This window comes from Hoplias malabaricus, chromosome 11 (assembly GCF_029633855.1).
Source record: "Hoplias malabaricus isolate fHopMal1 chromosome 11, fHopMal1.hap1, whole genome shotgun sequence".
NCBI classification, from domain to species: Eukaryota; Metazoa; Chordata; class Actinopteri; order Characiformes; family Erythrinidae; genus Hoplias; species Hoplias malabaricus.
Window position 1 is genome coordinate 24,952,061 of NC_089810.1, and position 23,675 is coordinate 24,975,735.

Sequence of the window (23,675 nt, forward strand, 5' to 3'; positions counted from 1 at the left end):
GATATCGCCAGTAAGCCACTTTTAGAAATAAACAAAACTTTGTCTAATCTCACCACAAGTATCCAAAACTCATGTTTAATGCTTAAACGATAAGTTATAGAAGCGGGTACTGGAGTAGTCAGCAGGATTATTGATTTGTATTTATATGTATCAGTATTCATCATGGCTGTATTAGAGATCAAATGTTTCCTGTATTGGTGATATTGATAAGTATATTAAATGTTCATACACACACAGTATATTTGTATAATGTGGACATAGGGGGCGCCTCAGTGCAGTGAAGGCGCTGCTGTTGCCACGGAAACAGAACCACAGCGCAGGCCTTCTGTCCGGGGGTGAGTTACGGTCTTATTAAAATAAAGGATATTTAAATTAGTTCAGCTTTTCATTACTTCATATGCTTTAATCCTTCTTCCACTTTTGCTTCACTGTCTGTATATGACTCTCCACAGACACTAGCTTTAATCTTTCATGTTTAATCCGAATAACAAAACCACGCACACAACCGCTTGGTCATCAATCGGAAATCCACCACTGCAAAGAAATCTACCATTTCATAACAAACACTGAATGACTTGGTTTACATTTCAGTCATTGAATGTTACAGAAATTTTGAAAAGTCTATGGAGTTCCCCTTGAACTCAAGCGGTTGTAAGCGCGGTTTTATTATTCGGCCCATGTGTGCCTGTAGTATTATTTCATTATTGTCTTTATTTAGAGAGATTTAATGTATTCTGTGTATAACACCATTAGTCCTATATTTAATTCACCCTGGCTCCATTAATGACACCGTCCATGAAATCCATGGACAAAACTTGCTGGGTCCCTGTTGGGCTACTCATATGGGCCTCACATTTGATTGTTATCTCTTTTTCTTAGCCGGTGTTATGAGGTTTCAATCAGCTTTGTAGTCAGCTGGCTGGTTTCTTGAAGAAAAGGAGGGAAAACATTTCAGATGAATCCAGGAAGATTTATTTAATGCACGCAACAGGCCTTCGTCAGAAATGTTCTTTCTTTTACCAGGTGGTTGTATCCTGAATTATCTTACAGAGTTAAAAATTACAGCAAAATTACAGACAAAGATAAAAATACAGATAAAAATGATAAAAGGAAACAGAAAATTAAAAGACAGAAACATATTATCACAACTCCCCCATCTTCTTTGCCATAAGAAAGATATAAGAAGGAAAACATAACTGTCTGGTGTATGGTATAGGCAGTAACACTAAGATGTAATCATTGGTGATCATAGAATAGTGACTTGAACATCAATATGTGCTATGTGTACATTTTGCATACTTCGGGATTTATAGGTACAGCAAGAGCAACGTATCAGGAAATTAATGCCCAGTACACTGACACAACAAGTGATAAACATTAGTAACAAACAACGACAATATAGCCACCACGAACCTAAAAAACTTCTCAATCAAATTCCGACCCACAAATACTAGGAACATCTAAAAACATGGATATATTGGCCTCAGGTGTATCTTTAGGATGGTACATTAGAATAACGTGATTCTCCTTCTCCTTGTTGATATTGTAATATGGGGTTTCATATGTAGGGTTCTGCGGTCTTATTGTTGGCAATAAAGAAATGAGTGAACATCGACCATTAAATTTAGGTCGTGATTCACTGAAAGCAGGATTACCACATAGAGGTACAGGAATGCGGCCAAACTAATTTACTGACAGGAAATCATGATTATTCTTCTGATTAAGCTGAATGACAAATCCACATAAGGCTCTGGGAATCTCCCTTAAAATGGTGATGTAATGGAACATTTTTCAGTACACCAAGGAAACCTTAAAGGAGTTATGTTATCATAATATTATGTAAAGGCACATATGTTTGGTAACAAGCAGGCATACCAGGTGTGCAGCACTGAGTTGTCATTGGTTGAAATACATTGTGGCATGAAATGACACTGAAAATTGCAACATTAGTGAGTAACACAGCACATGTATCACAATCAGAAACAGCATGTCCAGAGACCATGCTTCAGCCAAACGTGACATATACTGGTTCACAGATTCAACCTTTTTCTGTTGTCACTCCACTGACTTTTGCCAACAGACAGGCTTCTTTCAAAACCACTAACATGCCCATTTTGCACTTTTTGATGGCCTTTATAGACTGAAGCTTATCTACATCTCTCACTAATTCTGCACAACCTAGATTAACCTGACTCTAAGCTTCTATGACGCACTCTGCATTACTAAAAGACATAATCGTTAAAAATTGTAGATATGTGTTTGCCAGTCTGCCATTTTCAGGGTAAGATTGCTAGAAAGGCTAGCACAGGCTTCAGGTGCTGCACATTTTAATGTTATGGTGTGGTATATGGGGTACAAAGACATTGGGGCCATTCTTCATCAATAGAAACCTCAAGGCCACTGGATATGCAAAATTGCTACATGATGATGTGTTTTCCTTTTTATGCACTGAAGCTGGCACGTTCCCTGAGTTTTTCCAGCAAGATGGTGCACCACCACATTATGGGTGTCAGGTCCAAGCATTCCTAGATGAACAGTTTCCTGGAAAGTGGATTGGTCATCGTGGGCCAGTTGAATGGCCCCCAAGGTCTCCCGATTTGACCCCCTTAGGCTTTTATATTTGGGGTCATCTGAAAGCAATTGTCTATGCTGTGAAGATACAAGATGTGCAGCACCAGAAACTATGGATACTGGAAGCCTGTGCTAGCATTTCTCCTGCAGTGAAGAGGGTTGCATTGACAATCCAACACAATGGGCAGCACTTTGAACACATTTTATAAGTGGTCAGAAACTTGTAAATAACTCATGAAAGAATAAAGTTTTTCTTGTGAAATTCCCAATAAGTTTGATGTGTCACATGACCCTCTTCCCATTGAATAAACAAAAGTTGGATCCAAAATGTCCGACTTCAAAATGGCCATGGTCACCACCCATTTTGAAAAGTTTCCCCCCCTCCCATATACTAATGTGCCACAAACAGGAAGTTAATATCACCAACCATTCCCATTTTATTAAGGTGTATCCATATAAATGGCCCACCCTGTACATTATAATATGCCTACAAAGGTACCAGGTTGTTTTGTCCTGAATTATCTTACAGAGTTAAAAATTTGAGTAAGGAGACAAAGATAATAATATAAATAAAAATAATAAAAGGAAACAGAAAATTATAAAACAGATACATATTCTAACACTGGGCATGTCCACAACTCAAATTTAGCATTTTATTTCCTCTCCACAATCAGCAGGCATCTCCACCTACTCTGAAGAGTTTAATTTAAGATTTCAAAGAATATGTTTTAGGAAGGAGTCAAGTGTAAATATATATATTGTGATATATTGTGTTGCTTTCCTTTGTAATACATGATTAATACACTCATGCCTAATATCGATATTACAGACTCCCCCTCCAGTTTGACCTACCAGAGTCACTACTTCATGATTCCATGTGGTGGGGCTAATCAAACGAATGATGTAAATTTGAAGTGAAGATAACTGTCATATTTCAAAGGGGCATAATTATAAAAACTGTGAAACATTATGTAATTTACACATAACAATTTTAGATTTTCAGTTATGAATAAATTCCTTAAGTAGTAATTTTTCGAGGTCATTTGGCGTACCACCTCTTGCTGCTTCATGTCAGAACCACTGTCATAGAGGATTGCCTTGCAGTATATAGTACATTGCAGAATCAGAGCATTATGATATAGTTATTTTGAAAAACATATTGTGATATCGTATCGTAATATGCCCCTTGATTTTCACCCTTAATAAAATTTATTGTAAAGATATGTTTCTAACATCTGGTATTTCAAGCAAGAACGGTCTAGAGGGATCCCCTAGGTCTTCTGGAATTTGGTTTGTTTTTATTTGTTCCTCTCCTAAGTCTCATGAACTCTTTATGTTGATTTAAAATTTTAGGCTTTGATACAGAGATGTCACAAAATGAGGATCAACAACAGAAACAACAGGAATCATCTCATGCTCAATGTTCCAATCCAGGAAACCCGGTGTTCTCCTGTATGAAGAGGGTGGAGCCCACTTCCATCTCTCCATGGGTGAAGCCCCAGAGCCTCCTGTACAGAACCACAGCGAGTGAATACGGATTACATCCCCCCAGCTTCGAGTCCTCACCCTGTTCCTACATCCCCATGTCCCAGGCTTTCTCTCAGCACCTCGGCATGTGTGGCATGTACCGAAACCACTCGCTCAACACCAGCGTGGATCGCAGCAGAGTGTACGACTGTCCAAACCTGCAGAACACCATCTAAGTGAAGGATAGCAGCTAAAATATTATCTTTCCTCTGCAGCATTCATGTTATTGTTATTGGCTAACTGATGGTGTATCTGGGGTTTTTGAATAATCTTACTTGGTAAAGTTACACTGGTTTGTCTCCATAACTGACTGAAATAAAATCTCACAACAAAAAATGCCATTAACCCGTGATTTTCAAGAGGAATGTTCTCATGAGAGTTGCAGACTGCAATTTTGACAATGTAAACAAAGTCCTTGAGTGTTATTGTGTGCAATATGAAACAGGGATATCCATGTCTAAAAAGAAATACCAATTTCTTTACTATCTAATTAGAAAAATTAAACTACATGTACCTTGTGATCGAATAATTAATATTTAATTATATTCATAAATATTAATAATTAATATTAATAATTAGGCAGCAATTCCGGAAAATCAATTAAATAACTCTTGCAACTTTGTTATGGTGAACAATGAAAGTGAAATTAAATGTAAGTCCCAAGCCCTAAAGTAGCAACAAACAGTATGCTGAATATTTACTAGGATTTATTCTGAATACCGTAATAACTGACACACGTCTATGGTCCGTAAATACTATTGTACATTGCAAAATCAGAAACAGCTCATCCTCTAGTTCTTCATTAGTGGACAAAGGATGCTGTTTACTGGATATATTTGGTTGGTGGTCTATTCTCAGTCCAGCAGTGACACTGAGGGCATTAAAAACTCCAGCAGCCCTGCTCTGTCTGATCCATTTGTATCAGTGCAACACACTTCAGCACTGAGAATGATCAACCACTAAAATTATACATGCCCTGTATGTGTCCTGACCATTGAAAAGCAGGGTCAAATGGGAATCAAGTATGCAGAGAAACTAATGGACTACAGTCTGCAATTATGGAGGTACAAAGTGCTCCCGTGTGGTCAGAGAAGCTAATAAAATAGACAGTGAGTGTAGATACAAGGTCAGTGTTCCTAATCCAGTAATCATTCAATCAAAGAGCTGAATAATTAACAGATAACAGACATTGTATTGTAGAGAGAAGCGAAATTGCTGAGTTAAGTCACTGAATTATGTTCGTGACTGAGATAATTAAAAGCATTATACATCCTAAGTTGTCTTAAAGATGCCTCATTTATTTGTGACATTAGTGAAACAATCTTTCCTTATGATTGGTGTATTGTGCCTTGAATTATCTCTCTGATATTTTTGGCATCCAATTGCAGAGCCTCATTGTTTGGTTCAATTTTGAGCGCAGCTTGGTAGTCCTGAAGACCTGTGGGTCAAAGAATAACATACTTAAAATGTTTATGCAATCAACTGGCTCGTAACTTAAACATAACATGTTCAGCAGGCTGAAGACTTTCCACAAAGGGTCACTATCAGCATTCAAAAAACTTTGCTTTTGTGCTCTTAAGCATAGTACACAACAAGTGAGGATGTATTAAACAATCTGTTAAAGGGGTATTGATTTTTTAAAATTCTTTGTACTAAACTGTACCTTCTACATATAGCTCCAGCTCACAGAATGCAGTTCCTCTCCTTACGTGAGCCTTGAGTCGAGATGCTGCGTTTTCACTGACTGCTGGGGTCAACAGCTCTAGAGTCTACAGCAGACACATAATCATTCATTTATTGTCTGTAACCGCTTATCAAGTTCAGGGTCGCGGTGGGTCCAGAGCCCACCCAGAATAACTGGGCGCAAGGTGGGATCACCTAAAGGGGGCACCAATCCTTCGCAGAGCAACACACACTCACATTTTCACTCACACCTAGCTAGGGACAATTTTGAGTCACCAATCCACCTACCAACGTGTGTTTTTGGACCATGTGAGGAAACCGGAGCACCCAGAGGAAACCCGCACAGACACAGGCCGAACACACCAAACTCCTCACAGGCAGTCACCCGGAGCAGGGCTCGAACTTGCAACCCCAGGACCCTGGAGCTGTATGACAGTGACACTACCTGCTGCAACACCGTATCTCCCTTACAGAATCATATTTAGTAATTTCTTTTCATTTGTCATGTATGATGTCAAGTCGAAATTCTTTCTTCACAACATCAAAAATGTATAGTTCAAAACACTCAAGAGAGACTGCTGACCTGAGAACTGTCCTCGATGGCTTTGTGGAGATTTCTGAGCTTCAGATGACAAGCTGCTCGGTTGGAGAAAAGGGCTGGAATGTGGTTGTTGAGTTTAATGGCTAAGTCATAGGCATTAACTGCAGCCTGGTATTTTCCTGCCCTGAAAAATTTACTGTTGGAAGGAAACACCAAAGAATAATATTCATATAATAATATTGGAGTGACAGTGCTACATTATATTAAGTTTCAGGTATCTCTTGGGGTAATTATTGACCCCTAAAAGAGAGAAAGAGCCTGTATAGCGAGTCTGTTTTTCACAAAAAAAAAACATTTAAAAAATCCATGAACCTTAGGGTAAAAGAGAATTTTAAAGCCAAAAATGGTCTTAAACTGATAATTTGACATCAATAACAGAGTTTACCTGCAGTTGTGTTGATTTGCTAAGAAATCAAATGCTTTGATGTTAACCAATTTATATTTACAGTGATAAAAGTTATTTCTGAGCATGAAATTTGTCATTATGAATGTAACATACTCTCCTTTATCCTTCAGCCAGTCTGGGTTCTTCTCCTCCTCTTTTAAATCGTTCAGCTCAGAGAGATCAGAGTTCGCCAAGCGTCTGATCTCTGCCTGCTTCCTCAACCACTGCTCTCACATTTACACACAAAACCCACACACAGAGAAGTTCAATCCAATATTAGCAATAATATTTTTGTTATACCCATAACATTGTGTGTAATAGAAGGTGTTATATACTTTGAACTATCACTGAATTAAGAACTAGACTCACCTAGACTCATTGTCCATTTTATCAGCTCCATTGACCATACAGCAGCACTTTGTAGTTCTACAATTATAGACAGTAGTCCACCTGTTTCTCTGCTTACTTACCTGCTTACTTTCACCCTGCTCTTCAATGGTCAGAACCACCCCAGAGCAGCACTGATTAGGACGGTGGATCATTATCAGAGCTGCAGTTACTCTGACATGGTGGTAATGTTTTAGCGCATGTTGAGCTGTTACAAGTGGATCAGACACAACAGTGCTATTCAAGTTTTTAAGCCCTTAGTGTCACTGCTGTAATCAGAATAGTCCAAAAATATCCAGTCTGTGAGTGGCGTCCTGTGTCCACTGATGAAGGAGTAGAGGACAACCAACACAAATTGTACAGCAACAGATGAGCTACTGTCTCTGACTTTACATCTACAAGGTGCACACAGTGTGTCTTACAGAGTGGACACAGTGTTTAAAAGCTCCAGCAGCACTGATGTGTCAGGGTCCTCGCCATTGAAGAGCAGGATTAAAATGGAATAATAAAGTAAACAGAGAAACAGGTGGACTACATTCTGTAATTGTAGAACTACAAAGTGCTCCCTTATGGTCAATGTAGAAACAAGTGTTCCTAATCCAGTAATTGTTCAGCGTATATATGTGTGTGAGAGTGTATTTTTAAAACATCAGCACCTCTTCCTCCTCAGGTACACGAGATTCTCGTAAAGCTGTGGGGAAGACTCGAGGGGTGAAACTGATCTTAATGCAGCCTGCTGACCTGGGTGGAGGTGGATCCTTCAGTTTGTCCTTTCTTCCACTGATCTGACCTAAAAGAGATTGTTCATTTGTTTTCATCTCAAGAAAGAAGTAGTTTTTTATCAGTTCACATTTCAGATCAATATGGAAACTACACTGTTGTAGTAGTAAGCTGACAATATCCTTTAAAAAAACTTAACTTCCCCACCTTCCATTGTGCTGTTGTTTTGAGCTGGTTTAACTGCACATGTTTTCTCAGTATGTCTATGCTTATGTATCTGTTTATTGTGCATCACGCATGTTTCCTGTAGCCTTGGTCGTTCCTCCTCTTCCTCTGACACTTTTCTCTGTTTCTCTTTCCAAGCCTCCAGCTCTGCAGAGGCTCTTGCACACTCTTCATCCTTCATCCTCTGAACTCGGGCTCGCTCCTCTTCCTCAAACTGCCAACAAGGTAACAATAGTAGATTAAGTAGTTGGACACAATTGAAATCCTCACTGTCCATAGAGAGATGGTCTTAATTCCCAAAAAGGGCATATGATAAATGTAATCTGCCAGATGCTAAATTTGGCCCTTCTCAATTTTCTCTTTAGATTCTGAAAAAAATGATAAAAGCTTCATTTTTCTCTGCTCCCAAATTCCACACAGTTCCAATATAAACAAATTTACAGAGAACCTTCTGTTTATAATCACTATATATATATATATATATATATATAATTTTTTTGTAGATATTGAATATATAAATTAAAATGATAATTAAAATCATTATAAGTAAATATGATTCAAAATAGCCCATGCTAAGATTTTTAAACTAATGTAAGGATAGAGAAACATATTTTGTTTACTATGGAAGCCCATTCCCATCAGGTAGAGGAGAAAAAAAAACAGACCTTCATCATAGTCTCCAGGGTGTACTTCTTGTCCTGCTGAATCTTCATGGCTCTGACCTTGGAGTTTTCCACAGCTCTTTGCTGTGTTTTGAGAACAGCCTCTTCTCGAATCTGTCTCTGTTGGCTTTTGTCTGTAATAAAGCCCTTTTAAGTTAGACACTGAAAACTAAAAGATTTAACCACACTCTCAATGTTGGTGTTGTGTCAATAATACATAATCCATATGTATCCACTGAATTTTTGAGGTTTCAATTCATATCAATTCATGTCTTCACCGCTTATTTAATAACCTAGGATAATTTTGGAATAGATTTTGGAATATTTCTGTGAAGATCTGATGGAATTCAGTAAAGAACATATCAACAACAAAGACATCATATCTATTTTTTTTTTATTATTATTTTATCATTTGAACACAGCAGCTGTTCTTCACATTTCATGATGAATGGACCAACAGAAATGTTTAAAAATAGCTTGGAATAAATTCTTTTAACATTTAATAACCATTGAATTATGTTTTAAGATTTTTTTCTTCTACTGTAAAGTTACTATTTTGGAGATACATGTTTTTCTTTGGACAGCGATTATATGATTAGTTCTCAGTCACAAATACTAAGACACTGGATGGAACTTCATTAGTTCTCTCTAGTATACCACAGTGCAATACTTTATAAACTGTATGCGTAAGTGTAATAATTTTAGTGTTTGTGTGCGTGTGTGTGTGTGAGAGAGAGTGAGAGAGAGAGAGAGAGAGAGAGAGATCTCAATGGCTCCACTATAACATGTACCTATATCTTTACTGAGGTGTTTCCACAGTCCTTTCTTTTTTTTGAGAAGAGTGAAAACTGCAACTCCATTTCCCAGCTTTGCCACACTCCTCTCATCATCTACAGGCTCAGGGAGAAAGGCTTCAAACAGAAATGGAGGAAAACTCACCTGTGGAAATAAAGCACACTGTAAGTTCTTAATAATAACTATCTCCTAATGTGCCACTTCAAATAGCTCTTCATTTAGTTACACTATATGTCCAAGAGTTTTAGGCACCTCTTACAATGAGTGAAATCAGCTACTTTGAGGTATGCCCATAGATGTTCCGTTGATTACATGCTGTTTGTATGATCTCAGTAGAACAGCATTGAGCCAACAGAATAAATAGAGGATAGAATCAGGTTTGTTTATACAGGTGGGCTGGGGTGTGCACTGCCCACCCAGCGGAATCATCTGCATGTCCAATGAAAAATGAAATCACCATTATCATCCTTTAAGTGACCTAAATTGTCTAAAGAGGGAAATGGGCTAGATCCCCATTAGAGCACAGGTTGAGGTTCAGATCTTTAGCTAAACTGTAGTAATATTTTGTGGGAAGCTGTCTCTCCAGAGAAGTATAAGGAAACAGATGTGAACAAGTGAATTATTGGTCTTTCAAATCAAAGCATTTATGATTATAGTGCCTGTGAATATAAAATATAGGCTGAACTTAGAATGATTTAGCTACAGCTGTCAGTAAAATACTGTTGTTACACATTTGATCTTTCAGTTTGAGCTAAGAATAAAAATTCAAGCTTTCAGCTCTTTAAGTGTATTGCTATTTTTAACACCATCAATGCAGTTAAGCGTACAAAATTTTGTTATTAAATCTTAACATATATTTCATGTAAAATATGCCAACAATTTTAATTATGTATTTTTGGTTAACCAAAGAAAAAAACTAGGGGAAACCTGACAGAACCCCTTAACAGAAAAACGGATGCTGTGGTGATAGCTAACTGCTTTTTTTCCCTACCTACACCTGCCATCAGATCCTAACAGCAATGGTTCAACATTTAATCTACAGCTTTCCCCGAGGAGAAGGGGCTGATACTGCAGGAAAAATAGGGACACAGGCCTGATTACTTCTCTTCATTTCTGAAGAAGTGTCCACAAACTTTTGGTCCGCACTTTTAGCCAGCGCTTACCTTCAGGAACTCGTCTGTGTAGAGGACGTCCACTCTCCCCGATTTCACCCCCTTTAGCGGTACACTGATATACACTGTAGTCTCCGTCTGAGTCCAGGTGTAATCCTTCACCAAGAGCGGCATATTAAACTGATAAATAAACAGGTGTAGAGCTAGACTTTAGTTCGGAGTTTAGCCGCTTGTTTGCGGGCAGAGCGCGGTTGCTATGAAGCTGCTCTAGTTGCTAGGTTTGAACTCCCCTGAGGATTAAAGGCCCCATACCTACACTTTTCTTGGATTGCATTGGTTCCTTCGGAGTTGCTGTACCAGGTGCCTGTTCATAAAGATATGGCCCTTTTGAGCCTTTCTATCCCTCCGTATTAAACTGGCTGCTTATGCTATTGTGCTTTTAAGAGCAATATATGTCAATGCAGTCTGTAACGGTAGAACTAGAAAGTGTACTTTAAAGGGTCAGTTGAGGTGAAAAAATGGACAATAAATGTAGAAACAAGGAGGTGGCTTTGATGTTATGGCTGTTGTGTGTATATGAATATATTTTGTCTGTATGAAAAGAGGATTAAATGATGTGGGTGGTAGCTTTACAGCTTACAAAACAGATCAAACCAAATCTGTCTTTATTTTAATTATTAAGCAAGGCAAAGTGTTTTTCTACTCTAACACATCTGACTCAATTCCCACACCTTTCATGGGGTTAAAAGTAAAGAGATAAACACTAAATAGTGCAGTCCAGTATCAGGTTTGTTATTGTAGCAGTGTGTTAGAGCGCCTTCGCCTTTCTGAAAGAGCATAAACAACCTCTCTGCTATCAGACTGCATTAGAGGTCATAGGAGAGAATTAAAATGTTCATTTTACAGCCCACAGACAAATATAAGGGATTTAAATTTTACCAAGTACAGTCCAGTTGATTAATTCACAATAAACATGTATTCCATGCTAAGTCATTAAAAATATCTTACTATCTCACTAACCCATAGTTTAATCAAGAGGCATCCTTAAAGCACGGCAGATTAACAACATCACAAGTCTGAATCAGTCATTCATTTTGGGTTTATTTGCAGCTGTACATTTAGCGTCCCACAATCCACATGTTTCCACCAGGTGTTGTATGTGGTTCTGAGGATCATGAGATCACATACAGTGCCTTTAATTCCTGATCTGTCATAGTTAAAAAATTCAGTGTAAGATTTAGTGGTATCTAGTGGTGAAGTTGCTGGTTTCAACCAAATGAGTGCCCCTCCCTCACCCCTCCCTTTCCAAGTTTCAACTTTAAAGTAAACGTGTGCAAAGCACTTTTCACAACCAGTGTCTAATGTGTCTTTTTTTTTTTTTTTTTTTTTGCTACTGTAGAAACATGACAGTAAAACATTCACTTTTACAGGTGGCAAGCATAGTTTTGTATACTATATTCCACCTTGGATTGTAGATCCCCCTAAATCTTACACGCAGCAAATTTAAACCAGCACTACATGGCTAAGGCACCAGGGTTTAACATTCTTCATGCAGCAGGCTAGACTTAGTCCTCTATATATGAACAAGTTCTGGTCCAACATAATTAGTCTAGATATCCAGCACTGTAGTTTGCCTAAGGAACATATCACTGAACTGAAATAAACTCTGGACTGGCTTTGAGTGGCAAGGTGGAACGTTTTACTGACTGGAAGAAGAGGTGGAGGTAGTGGGAGATGGTTAATAATGTATTTCTTCAAACTCTTATTCAAAATAATTGACATGGGCCTTCACGTTTTTAAAAATTTGCATGATGAAGGTTCATATATAGAGGACTTACTGTACTTCAAAAACCACCCATTGGATATTTATAATACAAGAAAATCTGTCACTTTACTGTGGGTCCTCATTCAAAAGGCCACATCACACCCCCATAAGCCTTTTAGGACAGCTGACATAAACCTAGTCTAAGGTTTATAAAGACTTCCAACAAGCCTCAGTTGTCATAAAAGCCACTTTAAGCAGGTTTACCCCTAAAGAGATAAGAAAGCAGCTTGTTGAAATAATGCTTTATTGATATTAGGGTAGGTTTGTGTCACTTCTCATGAAACACAAGTTTTTAAGCAAATTATAACATGTTTATAATACAGTCCATCAAATAATATTCACGGTTGTTCAGGGCTCTGTTAAATATCTGACAAATACTTTTCTCTTGGAAAAAAAATGCTGTTTTTTGTTCTTATCTGATATAAATTTATTAAAGGTTTTGCCAAGAAAGCAGATTTATGGATCGATGCTCTCAAATAGTCAGCATGTTTTTATCAGTGTGTTTTTTTTCTGTTTTTTTTTTTTAATAACTTTATATAACCCTTTATTTAACCAAAATAGCAATAGATTTTGGACACTATAATAGGTGCAATAAACAGGGCATATTAAATAAAAAATAAAATCTGAGACTGGGCACAAGCAATTCCTCTGTGCATTAAAAAAAAAATTAAATAAAAAATTCCCACACTACCTCACTGTCAAGCTACAGGGAAAACGTTAAAGAAATGACGGAAAAGCTGTTTTTACAGCTTTACATTCAAAATGCCACAGCAAACCAATATCAGAACAAGATCAAATTCAAAGATGAATATTAAACATAAGCAGTACCCAACATTAATATCTGGGTGTGGGAAAACACATTCATATTCTTCTGAGACGAAGACATTTTTTTGTAGATGGACACAGGATTGGTTACTACATTTATTATCTTATATTACATAACTCAGGCAATACTGCCATAAAATTATCAATCAAAACACTTCTGATCACACTTTTCACATGATATTCTGTGCAATTATGTCAAAAAGAGGATCTTAAACTGTCTTCAAGTAACAAAACTCTCCAAAAGCAGAGTAAACTGATATTAAAGACTACACAAATATTAAAGATGACTGATATATCCATGGGCATTTTAGTGTACACAATGACATTTTATTATTATTATTATTAGATATCTTATATTTGTAATAACTTTCCAATAACAAAATTACACCAAAAATGTACTTGGTCAGAAATAAGTATTAAAAAGTATTATAATCTGTAATATAGCATTGTTTTAACAGTAAAAAAAATACAATTACTTAAATGACACCAAATTACATGAAATATTAATCAATTACATGAACCACTTGGCGCAAGGCAGGAACACACCCCAGAGGTCGTGCCAGTCCCCCACAGGGCGACACACACACTCACACATTCACGCAGACACTGGGAGAACACACCAAACTCCTCACAGTCACCCGGAGCGGGAACTCACAACCTCTAGGTCCCTGGAGCTGTGTGACTGCGACACTACCTGCTGCACCACCGTGCCGCCCTGGGTTTAGTACCATTTCTGGACAAATCATTCATAACATTACAAGGTTTTATTGTGATTATGGCTATTATTATTCATATTATTACTGGTAAATTATTACATATGATTCTCTAGGGCACTCTGTGGACACTGGTGGGCCAAAGTAAATACATTTAGGAAGAATAAGTGGCGTGTAAAATGAAACACATGGAAGGAAAGCAGCAAATCTATGTAGAAATTACAGTGTACACCAAGATTTAAATACATACAGCTGTTCATTAATACTCTGCGTTAAAGGTGAATTCCATCTACATTTCAGAATTTCTGCATAATGAAATACATGAGTAATTAAGCATTCTTTTGGTGTGATAAATATTATGTGGCAAATATTCTGAATCTATTCCAGATTCATGGAATTTCACATAAATCAGGGTCCACAAGCTTCTCTACAATCAACCACCTCATACCAAAAACTATGCATCACTTTTTATATCTCAATACACTGAAATATGATTATAAAATCAAAATTCTCCTTTGGGAACATTCATAAGTATTGCTTGTCTGGTCGCTATTTGGAAAATATGCTACAAAACAAAAATGGTTATTGCTACATTCAGAGCCAAGAGCTTTTTCCAACATTTGCTGCTTTGCCGCAATGATATAAGGCTTTGGAAAAAAACAATCTGATGTTAAAAAGCAGAAAATAAAGTGCTTTTTACAATCTAGCCTTCTTCATGTGCTTTAAAGTTTTGCCTTGAGTATCTGACTAAAACAAATGCAGCTTCCTTTGGTACACAGTTCTACGGACTGGAAAGAAAACACCAAACACTCACACCTGCGGGGCATTCAGGTTCAACCCACAGAATACATCCAAAATACATACTGTACCATAATAAACATATGGTGGCCCAGATAGTGAAAACACATTCAGGAAACAAGAGGACACAACAACATTAATACAAATACAACAACTCACTGTAAAGCTATTCATGTTTTCACATTGACATTCCCTCTGTCAACTTTACATTAGAAAGTAATTTTGTACTTCTTTTGGGTAGATTTTTCCAGTTTATCAGAGACATATTATACTCCAAAATCCCCAACTGCACTATTTCACTCAAAAGATATTTTTAAAAATATGTTCCCTTTAGGCAAAATTATACTAAAAGAGAAACACAACCGCATTAAGTAGCTATAAACAAGCAATATATATATATATATATATATATATATATATATATATATAAAACATAATGCAAATTCATTCATGAATATTTGTACCATTGTTTTGGGCTACCCTAAACATGTCCTTGTATTTTGTTCACTCCCTAAAAGGCAGTTGTGTTTTGACTCTCTGGGCCACCATATATTATAATCCATTCAGCCAAACATGTATCTAAACACACCATTGCTCTATACTGTCAGGAATCAACTTCTAAACCCAAAAATTCACAATATTTGAATAGACCTAGCAAAAACAAATAGATAAACTATTCATGTTGATGATGAAGATGAAACCAAAAGTTCTTGACCAAAATTTGGGTTTAAGTTCAAGGATAACATTCAGCTTCTGACAATCCACAGCTAATGTAAACCCAGTGTCCGTATTGGCAGACTGATCTTGTTTGAACGGCAGTCAGAAGAAATTTAAAAGGCTCATATCTTTGTTATGCAAATAGCAACATTTCTACAGCTCAACTACAGCAAAAGGAAATGAGAAGAACAGAAGAGTGTGGATACAGGACAAAAAGAGAAAAGAGAAAATGAGCTCTCCCCACAGAGCACTGAAATTGAGCCTGGGAGATAATTAAATAACTTTGACTTTCACATTGGCACAGAGATGTCTAGCTACATCCTGCAGATAAACTTGAATTGGCTAAAAAAAGCCTCAGCTTGGGTTAAAATGAGATAGCAAACTGACTGAAGTCAGTGAACTAAACTGTTGGAGAATCATGTAATATTACGTTAGGGTGAATATTTGTAAGCAAATCTCAGATCTTTGGCTATAATTAAGTATTTGTGCTTAAAATACACAAGATAGACCCCTTCAAATCACTCAACCGTATTTGATCAGAGATTCCCAACCACCAAGCTATGGACTGTGTGTATTATTTGTGCTGTTTATGCTCATGTTTTTACTACTTAAATTTAAGTTTAGCCTGTATGCTCACATTTTTGTTCTCACTCTAGTATTTGCAGTGCAGTTAACTTAGGCGTACACATAATTTTGAAAGCATTTTTTTGTGTAAAATATAACTTGCCCTTTTGTCATTTTGGTCACTGTCAAATAGAATTAAAAATGACAAGTCATTTTATAGGACAAAATCTAAAAATTAAGTAGCTTGAAATGGCAAACAAGAAGAATTCTTGGGGATAATATTGTATCCAAAAATATGTGTAGGTTTTGGTTTAGATCAGTGGTTCTCAAATGTTATAGACCAAGTACCAACAATTATTAAACCAAAATCGCCATGTAACACCTATGAGTCTTATCACAGAAACATGTGCACCCCTGGTTCTTCCGCGGTTCCAGGGGCAGGTGGGGTCATAAGGCAAATCTTGCTTGAATTTTTGTATATTTTTGTTGCCTTTTTTACTTGAAATATGCATAAATTTACCCAAACTAATTCCAACAAAAAATTACAAGCAGTGTACAAATGACTAGGCCTAAACTGAATGTTTTAATTGCAATTATACATTTATGAGAAATTACGGCAAATAAGCCTTTTGAAAGATACAAGAGAGGTAAATGTATTATCAGTTATGTGCTTTAATATGCCATAGGTGAAAACACTGCAGCGCTTCTCCGCTGGTATAAGTAGGTCAAGGAGGCTCAGCGCTTTTAGGACTATAATAATGCAAAGATGGGGCACAGTGGTTTTTTTTCACGTCTTCAGAATTCTCGCTTAGTTTCTGTGTATGTCTGCCTCTGAATTTAGTATTACTTTTTTCTCATTTATGCTTTGCCCTTTTTGTAATAAAGTTCAAATTGCTCAAGTCTGTCTCTAGTCTTTGCTTAGGTCCAGTTTCCTTAAAGAGATATCCATTTCCTGGGCTTTTTTTTATGTAGCATATTCATTTATACTTCTTTATTCATTCATAATCCTTTGCTGATTTAATATTTTAATAAAATGACAATTGTTATTTTTAATACTACCCAAAAGTTACTACAAAATGACAGAAAATCAGTTACACAAAAACATATTTGTACACCAAAATATTTGTCGCAGAACCGAGACAAATCTAAAGGTCAAAGCTAAATCAGGCTGGAGATGTGAGTATGTTCACTATGCTTCTCCTAACCAATAAAAATGAAAACTGTGGTAATATTTCCATTGGTCATAATCCTTAATGACTTTCAATTGGCTGAGGACTTTTCAAAATGACATTACACTGAAAATCCAATCGCAAGCACAGAATGGCTCGCCAACACATGGGAAAATTAAAGCATGACAGCACAAATCTGTGTGTGCACATTTTTTTTGCTAGTTTATTTTAGTCTAGTTTAGCTAGCTAGAAACTTACTTTGGACAGAAGGACTGAAAAATTACTCTTCTGGTGGGTGTTACCTGACTGACAATCTCTTCTTCATCTAACTTTAACCATTTTCTTAAGTTAGCTTACTACTACTGGGTATTAATGCACTATCCTGCATCTTAACCTTTTTTTATTTTAGAAGAGAAATATTAGGTGTACAAACAGGTTTTAAAGCTATTTTTGTGTAAGGTATAAGTGAAATTCTAAATTAAAACATTCTACAGCTCTTCTGTCATTTTATCCTAACTGTTATAGTAAAAAAAAGAACCGACAACTGTTATTTTATTTAATAAAATATTACCTAAATATCAAGAAGTCTGAAAAAAGCAAGCGAGGAAATTGTATTCCTCACTAAATTTGTTATAGGTTCCATCAAGGAAAAAGTGCTACAAAACCATGTGCACTGATTTGCTTTGTTCTTGGGATAATACTGTATAGTATAATGTTTTGATTTAGACAAATATAATATGGTGATTTCAATGTTAGCAATCTTGAACGTAGCATGTTAGCACGTTATTTCTTTATTTATTTATTTAAATAAAATGACAATTATTACTCACTTTTAATTCTTTTCAACTGTTACAATAAAATGACAAAAGAGCTGGAGAATGTTTGAATTCTCAATTACAATAATAGTTCAACTTTAAAACTTATTTGTACTCCTTTTATGAACAGCCCAGCTGGGACTTATTTACATATTTAGTCAGGACTGCAGCCAGATTCTCTTTGTATCCTATTCAAAAGTAAAAAAATATATATATATATATTTAAATTATTCAGGACACTGAGGACTGTCCCTCACTGTTTGCTGTAGCTCTCGTGGTGTCTCTCGTGTTTTGAGAAGCTGAACTCCATTCTTCTCCATACAGCTGTCACAGCCCCACACTGCATCTATCTCCGCTGTCAGCAAGTTGTAGGCCATCTCCGTCATCCCTGTACAAAGCCGGTGGAACCATTTCTGACAGGACGCCTCACATAGAATAGCTTCCTGGTCATCCTTCACCTCGCTCAGGCAGATCCCACATGGGTAAACTGGCTCTGAGGAGGTAGAGGAGGGGTTATTGGATCTTCTGGAAGCTTTGTTACTTGCCAAAGGGGCTCCACTTCTGCATGCCTTTCGTTTTCTTTCAGAGGGTGTCTCCGTAAGACCTCCAGGCTGAGGGGACTTCTTTAAAGGGTCACTGCCTGGATGGATAATTCCATTCATCTTCTCCACACCTCCTTCAAAATTGGTTGTGACATTTCCCTTGGTTTTCCCTTTGGGTTCCACCTGAGAATCCTGACCACCTGCCTCCTCTGAAGTTTGGCTCTGTTTCCGTGGGGACGTCACACTCTGGTTCTTGTAGTTTACGCTTTCAACCGTGTCCTTTTTGGCTGTGTTGGACTGGCCAAAGTTGCCCAACGGCAGTGAAAGGCCAGGGCTTATTTCTGGGCTGCGTTTGACAGGTTGTGGCACATTCCCAGTTCCCTCTCGACACACACCTACACCATCCAAACCACCCAGACAACTCTGGTTCTGGTTCACACTGCGAATAGCCAGCTGGCTCAAGTTCTCTCCAGGGCCTGGCCTAAAACCCTGAACTCCACCACTGCTGTTAAACACTAGTTGATTAGAAAAGGCAGGATTATCAGGATGGCCATAATTAAACCCAGGAGGCCGAACAAATCCCATTCCTATCTGGCCAACTGGGTTCTGCCCGAATAAGTGAGGAGCCTGGTTTCGTATCTGGAAAGGACTCCCATAAGGCGAAGGCATTCTGTTCTGGATATGGGGCACCATCCGAGCTGGGCCATAGCCCCCAAGTCCTGAGAAAGTAGATGGTCCGAAGTAAGGACTAGCGGCATTGAGAGGCTTTAAAGATGGAGGCGGAGAGTTGTAGTTGTCATCAAACGGATTGGATGCCACCAAGTGATCAGAGTTAGGATTCACTGGAGGAGCATATTCAGACAGTGGTGGCAAGGAGGGAGTCTGCAGAGACACAGAAGAATTCTTTGCTGAATTGTAGTAAACATGTTCAGAATTAAATGGTCAATTTCAATTTAATGTAAACAGTCAGGACAAGGCCTGAGTTAAAAGAAGCAAGCAATGTAAGAATGTAAAATGCCCATAATTTTTCAAATCATAATTGTGTCCTTTATTATTTTATTAAATGTTATTTTAATGTTTGTATGATAGTGTTTAACAGAATTTTTTTCCAATTCTTTGAGGGAAAATAAAACAATGTGTAATTTGGAACGCATCCATTTATGAATTGAATTGTTGATAAAATTGTGATGCCTTGATTATAGTACCTGTGTACTATTCTTGCGTTTCTTCTTATCTGTACTTCCCAGTAGTAGGCCCGGACCACCTAAACTTTCGAGACCCCCGTCTCCTCCTGTAAACCACAGCACCAAGTTACATTTATCAATAACAGCTTTACATGCATTTCATGATATTAATTCATAGTTATTTAAGTATTCTTTGATGTATTTTACTTTACTGAATAGATCTATATATCTTCTTCTAGTGTCTAATAGCTTATGACAGACCTGCTGTTGTACAGAAGACTAGGCCTGTGGTAGAGTCTCTGACTGTGGTGCATAACAGTGTCCAGAAGAAGATCCATAATAAGCAGAGCATTTTTATTTGGTCAGACATGTTTATGGCCAGTTTTTCTGAGCAGCTGCAGAAACCATTACAAAGTTCCCTACTGCCTCATAAAATACTGGGATAGATTATATTGTATTATTATTAATGATAATGATAATAATAATAGTATTAAACCATTCTGTCATCAGTAACCAAAACTAAGTGTCTGCTTCTGGATTTCATTCAATCCTTCCGAGGCCTTTGAAGGCCGCCTCCGACTTCTCACACTCTCACACACATTAGTCTAGCTATACTTGTGAGGACTTCCACTGACTTCTGTACAGACTTACTTTGGCCAAGTCATACTGAACCTGAGCTTAACTTTCATCTCAGTAACTAGCAGATATTTTTTATTTTCGGTTAGACCCCACTCTCTCTCATTCTTCCTGTGAATAAGCTTGATGTCAACATACATTTTCTAAAATGTCCCCATTCGTACACACTCTTATTTATGCAAACGTACACACACACATACATACATACACATACACGGCCGAAGCCTCCAGCAGCTCGAGGTGGTGAAAACACACGTTACCTCTGTTTCTTTTGAGCGAAAACGAGTCTTTCTCCTGCTCCGAGGACATTACCGGCTATTACATGACTCCCGGCGGAGAACGTCGGTTTAACTCCTGATTCAGGAGGATTTCTGACCTAAAACTCGCTGTAGCTGCAGTATCTGCTCTGTCTATTTGTGTGTGTGTGTGTGAGTAAGTGAGAGAGAGAGAGAGACAGAGAAGGAAACTACAATCTCTCAGAAACTTTGGGAGGAGCGCGCGGATTAAACTTCTCTTTCCGCGCTCGTGCCGCCAGAAGCCCTCACGCGGCGGCTACGTGTGCATTCCCCGCGGCTCGTGAACACCGTGCCGGATTGCGCGCGCTTCCGCTAGGAAGTTTTCATGCGAGAGAGCGCGCGTCGAGCCGCACAGAAACCCCTCCGTCTTTTCACATGCGCGTGTCTGTGAACTGCTGCGTTTGATGATGTGCGCTAGTTTCAGGCGCTGTTTCTCACACACACCCGCATTCGGGTACAGTAAGCCAACTTGTATTCAGACAGGTCCCGCCTTACTATCGCGCTGATTGGTGGGTGTTATCAAAATTTTCTAACCAGTCACAATACGCCAGGCGGGACACAACCAGCCAATTATCGCGCATCTGGGGACTGGTGATTAAATTCTTACATTATACATATTCTTTACATTGAAATTAGATACGTATTTGTATGTGTGTGTTTTAGCTTAGGTGAAAATTCCAGAAAACATTTTATATTTCAAATATATTTTTATTCCAAAAAGTAAAGTACCTAAATATTTAGGTTTGTTTACTGAAGTTTGGGTTAGGTGTAATATTAATTGGCCACATTTATCATTATGTCTATGGCATGTCCGAACAAGCATGGTGAAACCAAAATATATATGTGTGTGTGTGTGTGGATATGCAGAAATGTGTTTTCATCCAAGTTCATTTAGTAAATGAGCACACACACACACACACGCACGTACAAATCAATACAGACATGTTTTTTTTTACCTGTTTTTATTAATTCTGGCAATCAGTAATTAATTCATGATTTAAAATAGCTGGCATTACATCTGTTCTTTCCTATATAAGGTATTTTGGCATGAATATTAAAGATATATAAAGAAAATAATACACCGGCCAAAACATCTTCCAAAAAAAACCTGATGCTATATGTGTATACAAAGGGGAAAAAAGAGATAACAGACAGAACAGGTTACAAAACAAAGACATAAAAATAATCTCAGAGAGGTACATTCAACAGTCAAGGCTGTTTGATGGAGCCACAATTTTGGGATGAGAGTGAGCCCCCCTGAGTAAAAGCTTTATATGGCTCAAAGTCCCTCATCTACAGCTCCTCCACACTGTAAAAAACTGATGTTTTCATTTTAAAATGTTAGTTGCCAAGCTGCCTTAAAGATTTGAAATAACAGAACAAAACACAGATTCTTGTTCTGTCATCTCAAAACATTAAGGCAAATATAATTAAATTTAACTTCAAATATCATATTTCCTTTCAGTGTAGTAAACTCCCTACAGCCCCTACAGGACAGAAATCATCCCTTTGGTTTAAACAGTTTAAAGTTAAGAAAAGAAAAACAATCATACATCAGTGAAATGCAGAGTTTGCAAAATCCACTACAGCCCCACTACAGCCCACATTTATCAGGTGTTTACTTTGCATTATTGAATTCTCCTTATTTGGTTTATTATTATTCCTGCTGTTTGTAGATGAAAAGCACATTAAAAATAAAGTACATAATCATTCTTATGATTATTACTACAGTTGCTTTCTTCATATTTTCAGGTCAGCCACAAACATAGTATTATCTAGAACAAGCTAAAATGTAATTTATATGTGTGATACTTTACAGATACTTAACATGTCTCTATCTTGCACTTTTGAAATGTACATTTTTTTGTAATGTACCATTTTTTTATGGAGGGGTAGGTGTGGGGGTGATAGAGCTCAGCTGTGATACAAAAGGATTGCACACAAAAACCAATTAAAAATAAAGAAATGAAATAAAACAGAAATACAAATTATATATAATACACAACATGTACTGAAGAGTTTAAATGTTTTCTGGGGTGGATTCACAGTGTATTCAAACAATTTAAACAACAGTTCAGGCATCAAGGTAAAAAGAAACAACAAAGCTTCACTCATACTCTACAGTTCATACAGTTTAGGGGAAAAAAGTAAAAAAAAAATCGAAACATGATCAACAACGTGGTTTTCTCCTCCAATGAGAAAAGCATATGAACAGTCTGATGTAAGCTCAACTGTGTTAACACTCCGTATGATTCATTAATAAGCAGTCAAGACCTACATTGGGATTCTTCAACAAAAATCGCATTTCTGAATATATTTTTTAAAAATGTCATGCAAAAAAGTAGAGGAGTATAATAAAATAATCTATGCAACAGTGACTACATTCTTTGGTTTGAAGGTTGTTTGCTTAAAAAAAAGAGATAAAAAAATCTGATTGTGTTTCTCTGGTACATGCAAAAAAACAGGTCAATTAAGACCAATTAGCTTCCTCTGATTGAAAAGATTTTTAGCTCACTTGGACGATGATTTACATAATATACATATATATCTTTTTATATAATTTCACCTACAATACACACACATCCACATATCACTTAAAATCTTTTGAGGGAGATCAATAATTGGACTGTTAATTTGAGCATGAATTCCAGAGGTTTTCTTGATTTGTTTCATTGAGATTTCCTCACCTCAACCCTTTTGGTCATAAAAACACACCGCAAAGTGGGGGGAAAAAGCAGCAGCTGAGGCCTCTGCTTTACAGCTGAACAGAGCAACCCATTTTAGAGTGGTATCTAATTTTCTCCAAAATGAGCTGAGTCATGTTTGGCATCTTAAGTTTGCTTCTTTAGTTTTGCACTGGAGCTACAAGCCTTTAAATTGTAACATAGATTTCTATAATATTAGTTTTGTAGCTCCAGTGCTA

At 37.2% G+C, this 23,675-nt stretch overlaps 3 protein-coding genes across 6 annotated transcripts; 1 reads left to right on the forward strand and 2 right to left on the reverse strand.

Annotated features, from left to right (window-relative positions):
• The first annotated feature begins 137 nt into the window (after nt 1–137).
• pierce2 (piercer of microtubule wall 2) lies at nt 138–4,420 on the forward strand. 3 transcript variants are annotated; one of them, XM_066685044.1, is made up of 3 exons: nt 138–335; nt 880–1,026; nt 3,925–4,420. In XM_066685044.1, the coding sequence occupies exons 2-3, from the start codon at nt 1,005–1,007 to the stop codon at nt 4,272–4,274; spliced, it is 372 nt and encodes a 123-aa protein (XP_066541141.1). In that variant the 5' UTR covers nt 138–335; nt 880–1,004; the 3' UTR covers nt 4,275–4,420. The 3 variants fall into 3 exon arrangements, with proteins under 3 accessions (XP_066541141.1, XP_066541143.1, XP_066541144.1); XM_066685046.1 differs by having other exon boundaries at nt 880–1,023; XM_066685047.1 differs by lacking the exon at nt 880–1,026 and having other exon boundaries at nt 146–335.
• Nucleotides 4,421–4,915: 495 nt separating this feature from the next.
• On the reverse strand, nt 4,916–10,927 carry dnaaf4 (dynein axonemal assembly factor 4). The gene is made up of 9 exons (XM_066685043.1): nt 10,720–10,927; nt 9,553–9,700; nt 8,765–8,895; nt 8,082–8,313; nt 7,811–7,944; nt 6,882–6,991; nt 6,365–6,518; nt 5,762–5,867; nt 4,916–5,536 (listed from the first exon to the last, which is right to left on the reverse strand). The coding sequence occupies exons 1-9, from the start codon at nt 10,840–10,842 to the stop codon at nt 5,427–5,429; spliced, it is 1,248 nt and encodes a 415-aa protein (XP_066541140.1). The 5' UTR covers nt 10,843–10,927; the 3' UTR covers nt 4,916–5,426.
• A 1,241-nt stretch (nt 10,928–12,168) lies between these two features.
• On the reverse strand, nt 12,169–21,199 carry pygo1 (pygopus family PHD finger 1). 2 transcript variants are annotated; one of them, XM_066685633.1, is made up of 3 exons: nt 20,717–21,199; nt 19,842–19,927; nt 12,169–19,518 (listed from the first exon to the last, which is right to left on the reverse strand). In XM_066685633.1, exons 1-3 carry the CDS (start codon nt 20,763–20,765, stop codon nt 18,322–18,324), a joined length of 1,332 nt encoding a protein of 443 aa, XP_066541730.1. In that variant the 5' UTR covers nt 20,766–21,199; the 3' UTR covers nt 12,169–18,321. The 2 variants fall into 2 exon arrangements, with proteins under 2 accessions (XP_066541730.1, XP_066541729.1); XM_066685632.1 differs by lacking the exon at nt 20,717–21,199 and adding an exon at nt 20,082–20,183.
• Nucleotides 21,200–23,675: the final 2,476 nt, after the last annotated feature.

Excerpts from the sequence above, each read along its gene's own strand:
- pierce2 (XM_066685044.1), top strand. The coding sequence starts at position 1,005 with ATGTTCTTTCTTTTACCAGGTG. Across the intron at positions 1,027-3,924 it reads GTTCTTTCTTTTACCAGGTG|GCTTTGATACAGAGATGTCA; the intron begins GTTGTATCCTGA and ends TTAAAATTTTAG.
- dnaaf4 (XM_066685043.1), bottom strand. The coding sequence starts at position 10,842 with ATGCCGCTCTTGGTGAAGGATTACACCTGGACTCAGACGGAGACTACA. Across the intron at positions 6,992-7,810 it reads GTGTACCTGAGGAGGAAGAG|TGGTTGAGGAAGCAGGCAGA; the intron begins GTGCTGATGTTT and ends ATGTGAGAGCAG. Across the intron at positions 5,537-5,761 it reads GCTGGAGCTATATGTAGAAG|GTCTTCAGGACTACCAAGCT; the intron begins GTACAGTTTAGT and ends TTTGACCCACAG.
- pygo1 (XM_066685632.1), bottom strand. The coding sequence starts at position 20,172 with ATGCTCTGCTTATTATGGATCTTCTTCTGGACACTGTTATGCACCACA. Across the intron at positions 19,928-20,081 it reads AGTCTTCTGTACAACAGCAG|GAGGAGACGGGGGTCTCGAA; the intron begins GTCTGTCATAAG and ends TGTGGTTTACAG. Across the intron at positions 19,519-19,841 it reads AACGCAAGAATAGTACACAG|ACTCCCTCCTTGCCACCACT; the intron begins GTACTATAATCA and ends GTGTCTCTGCAG.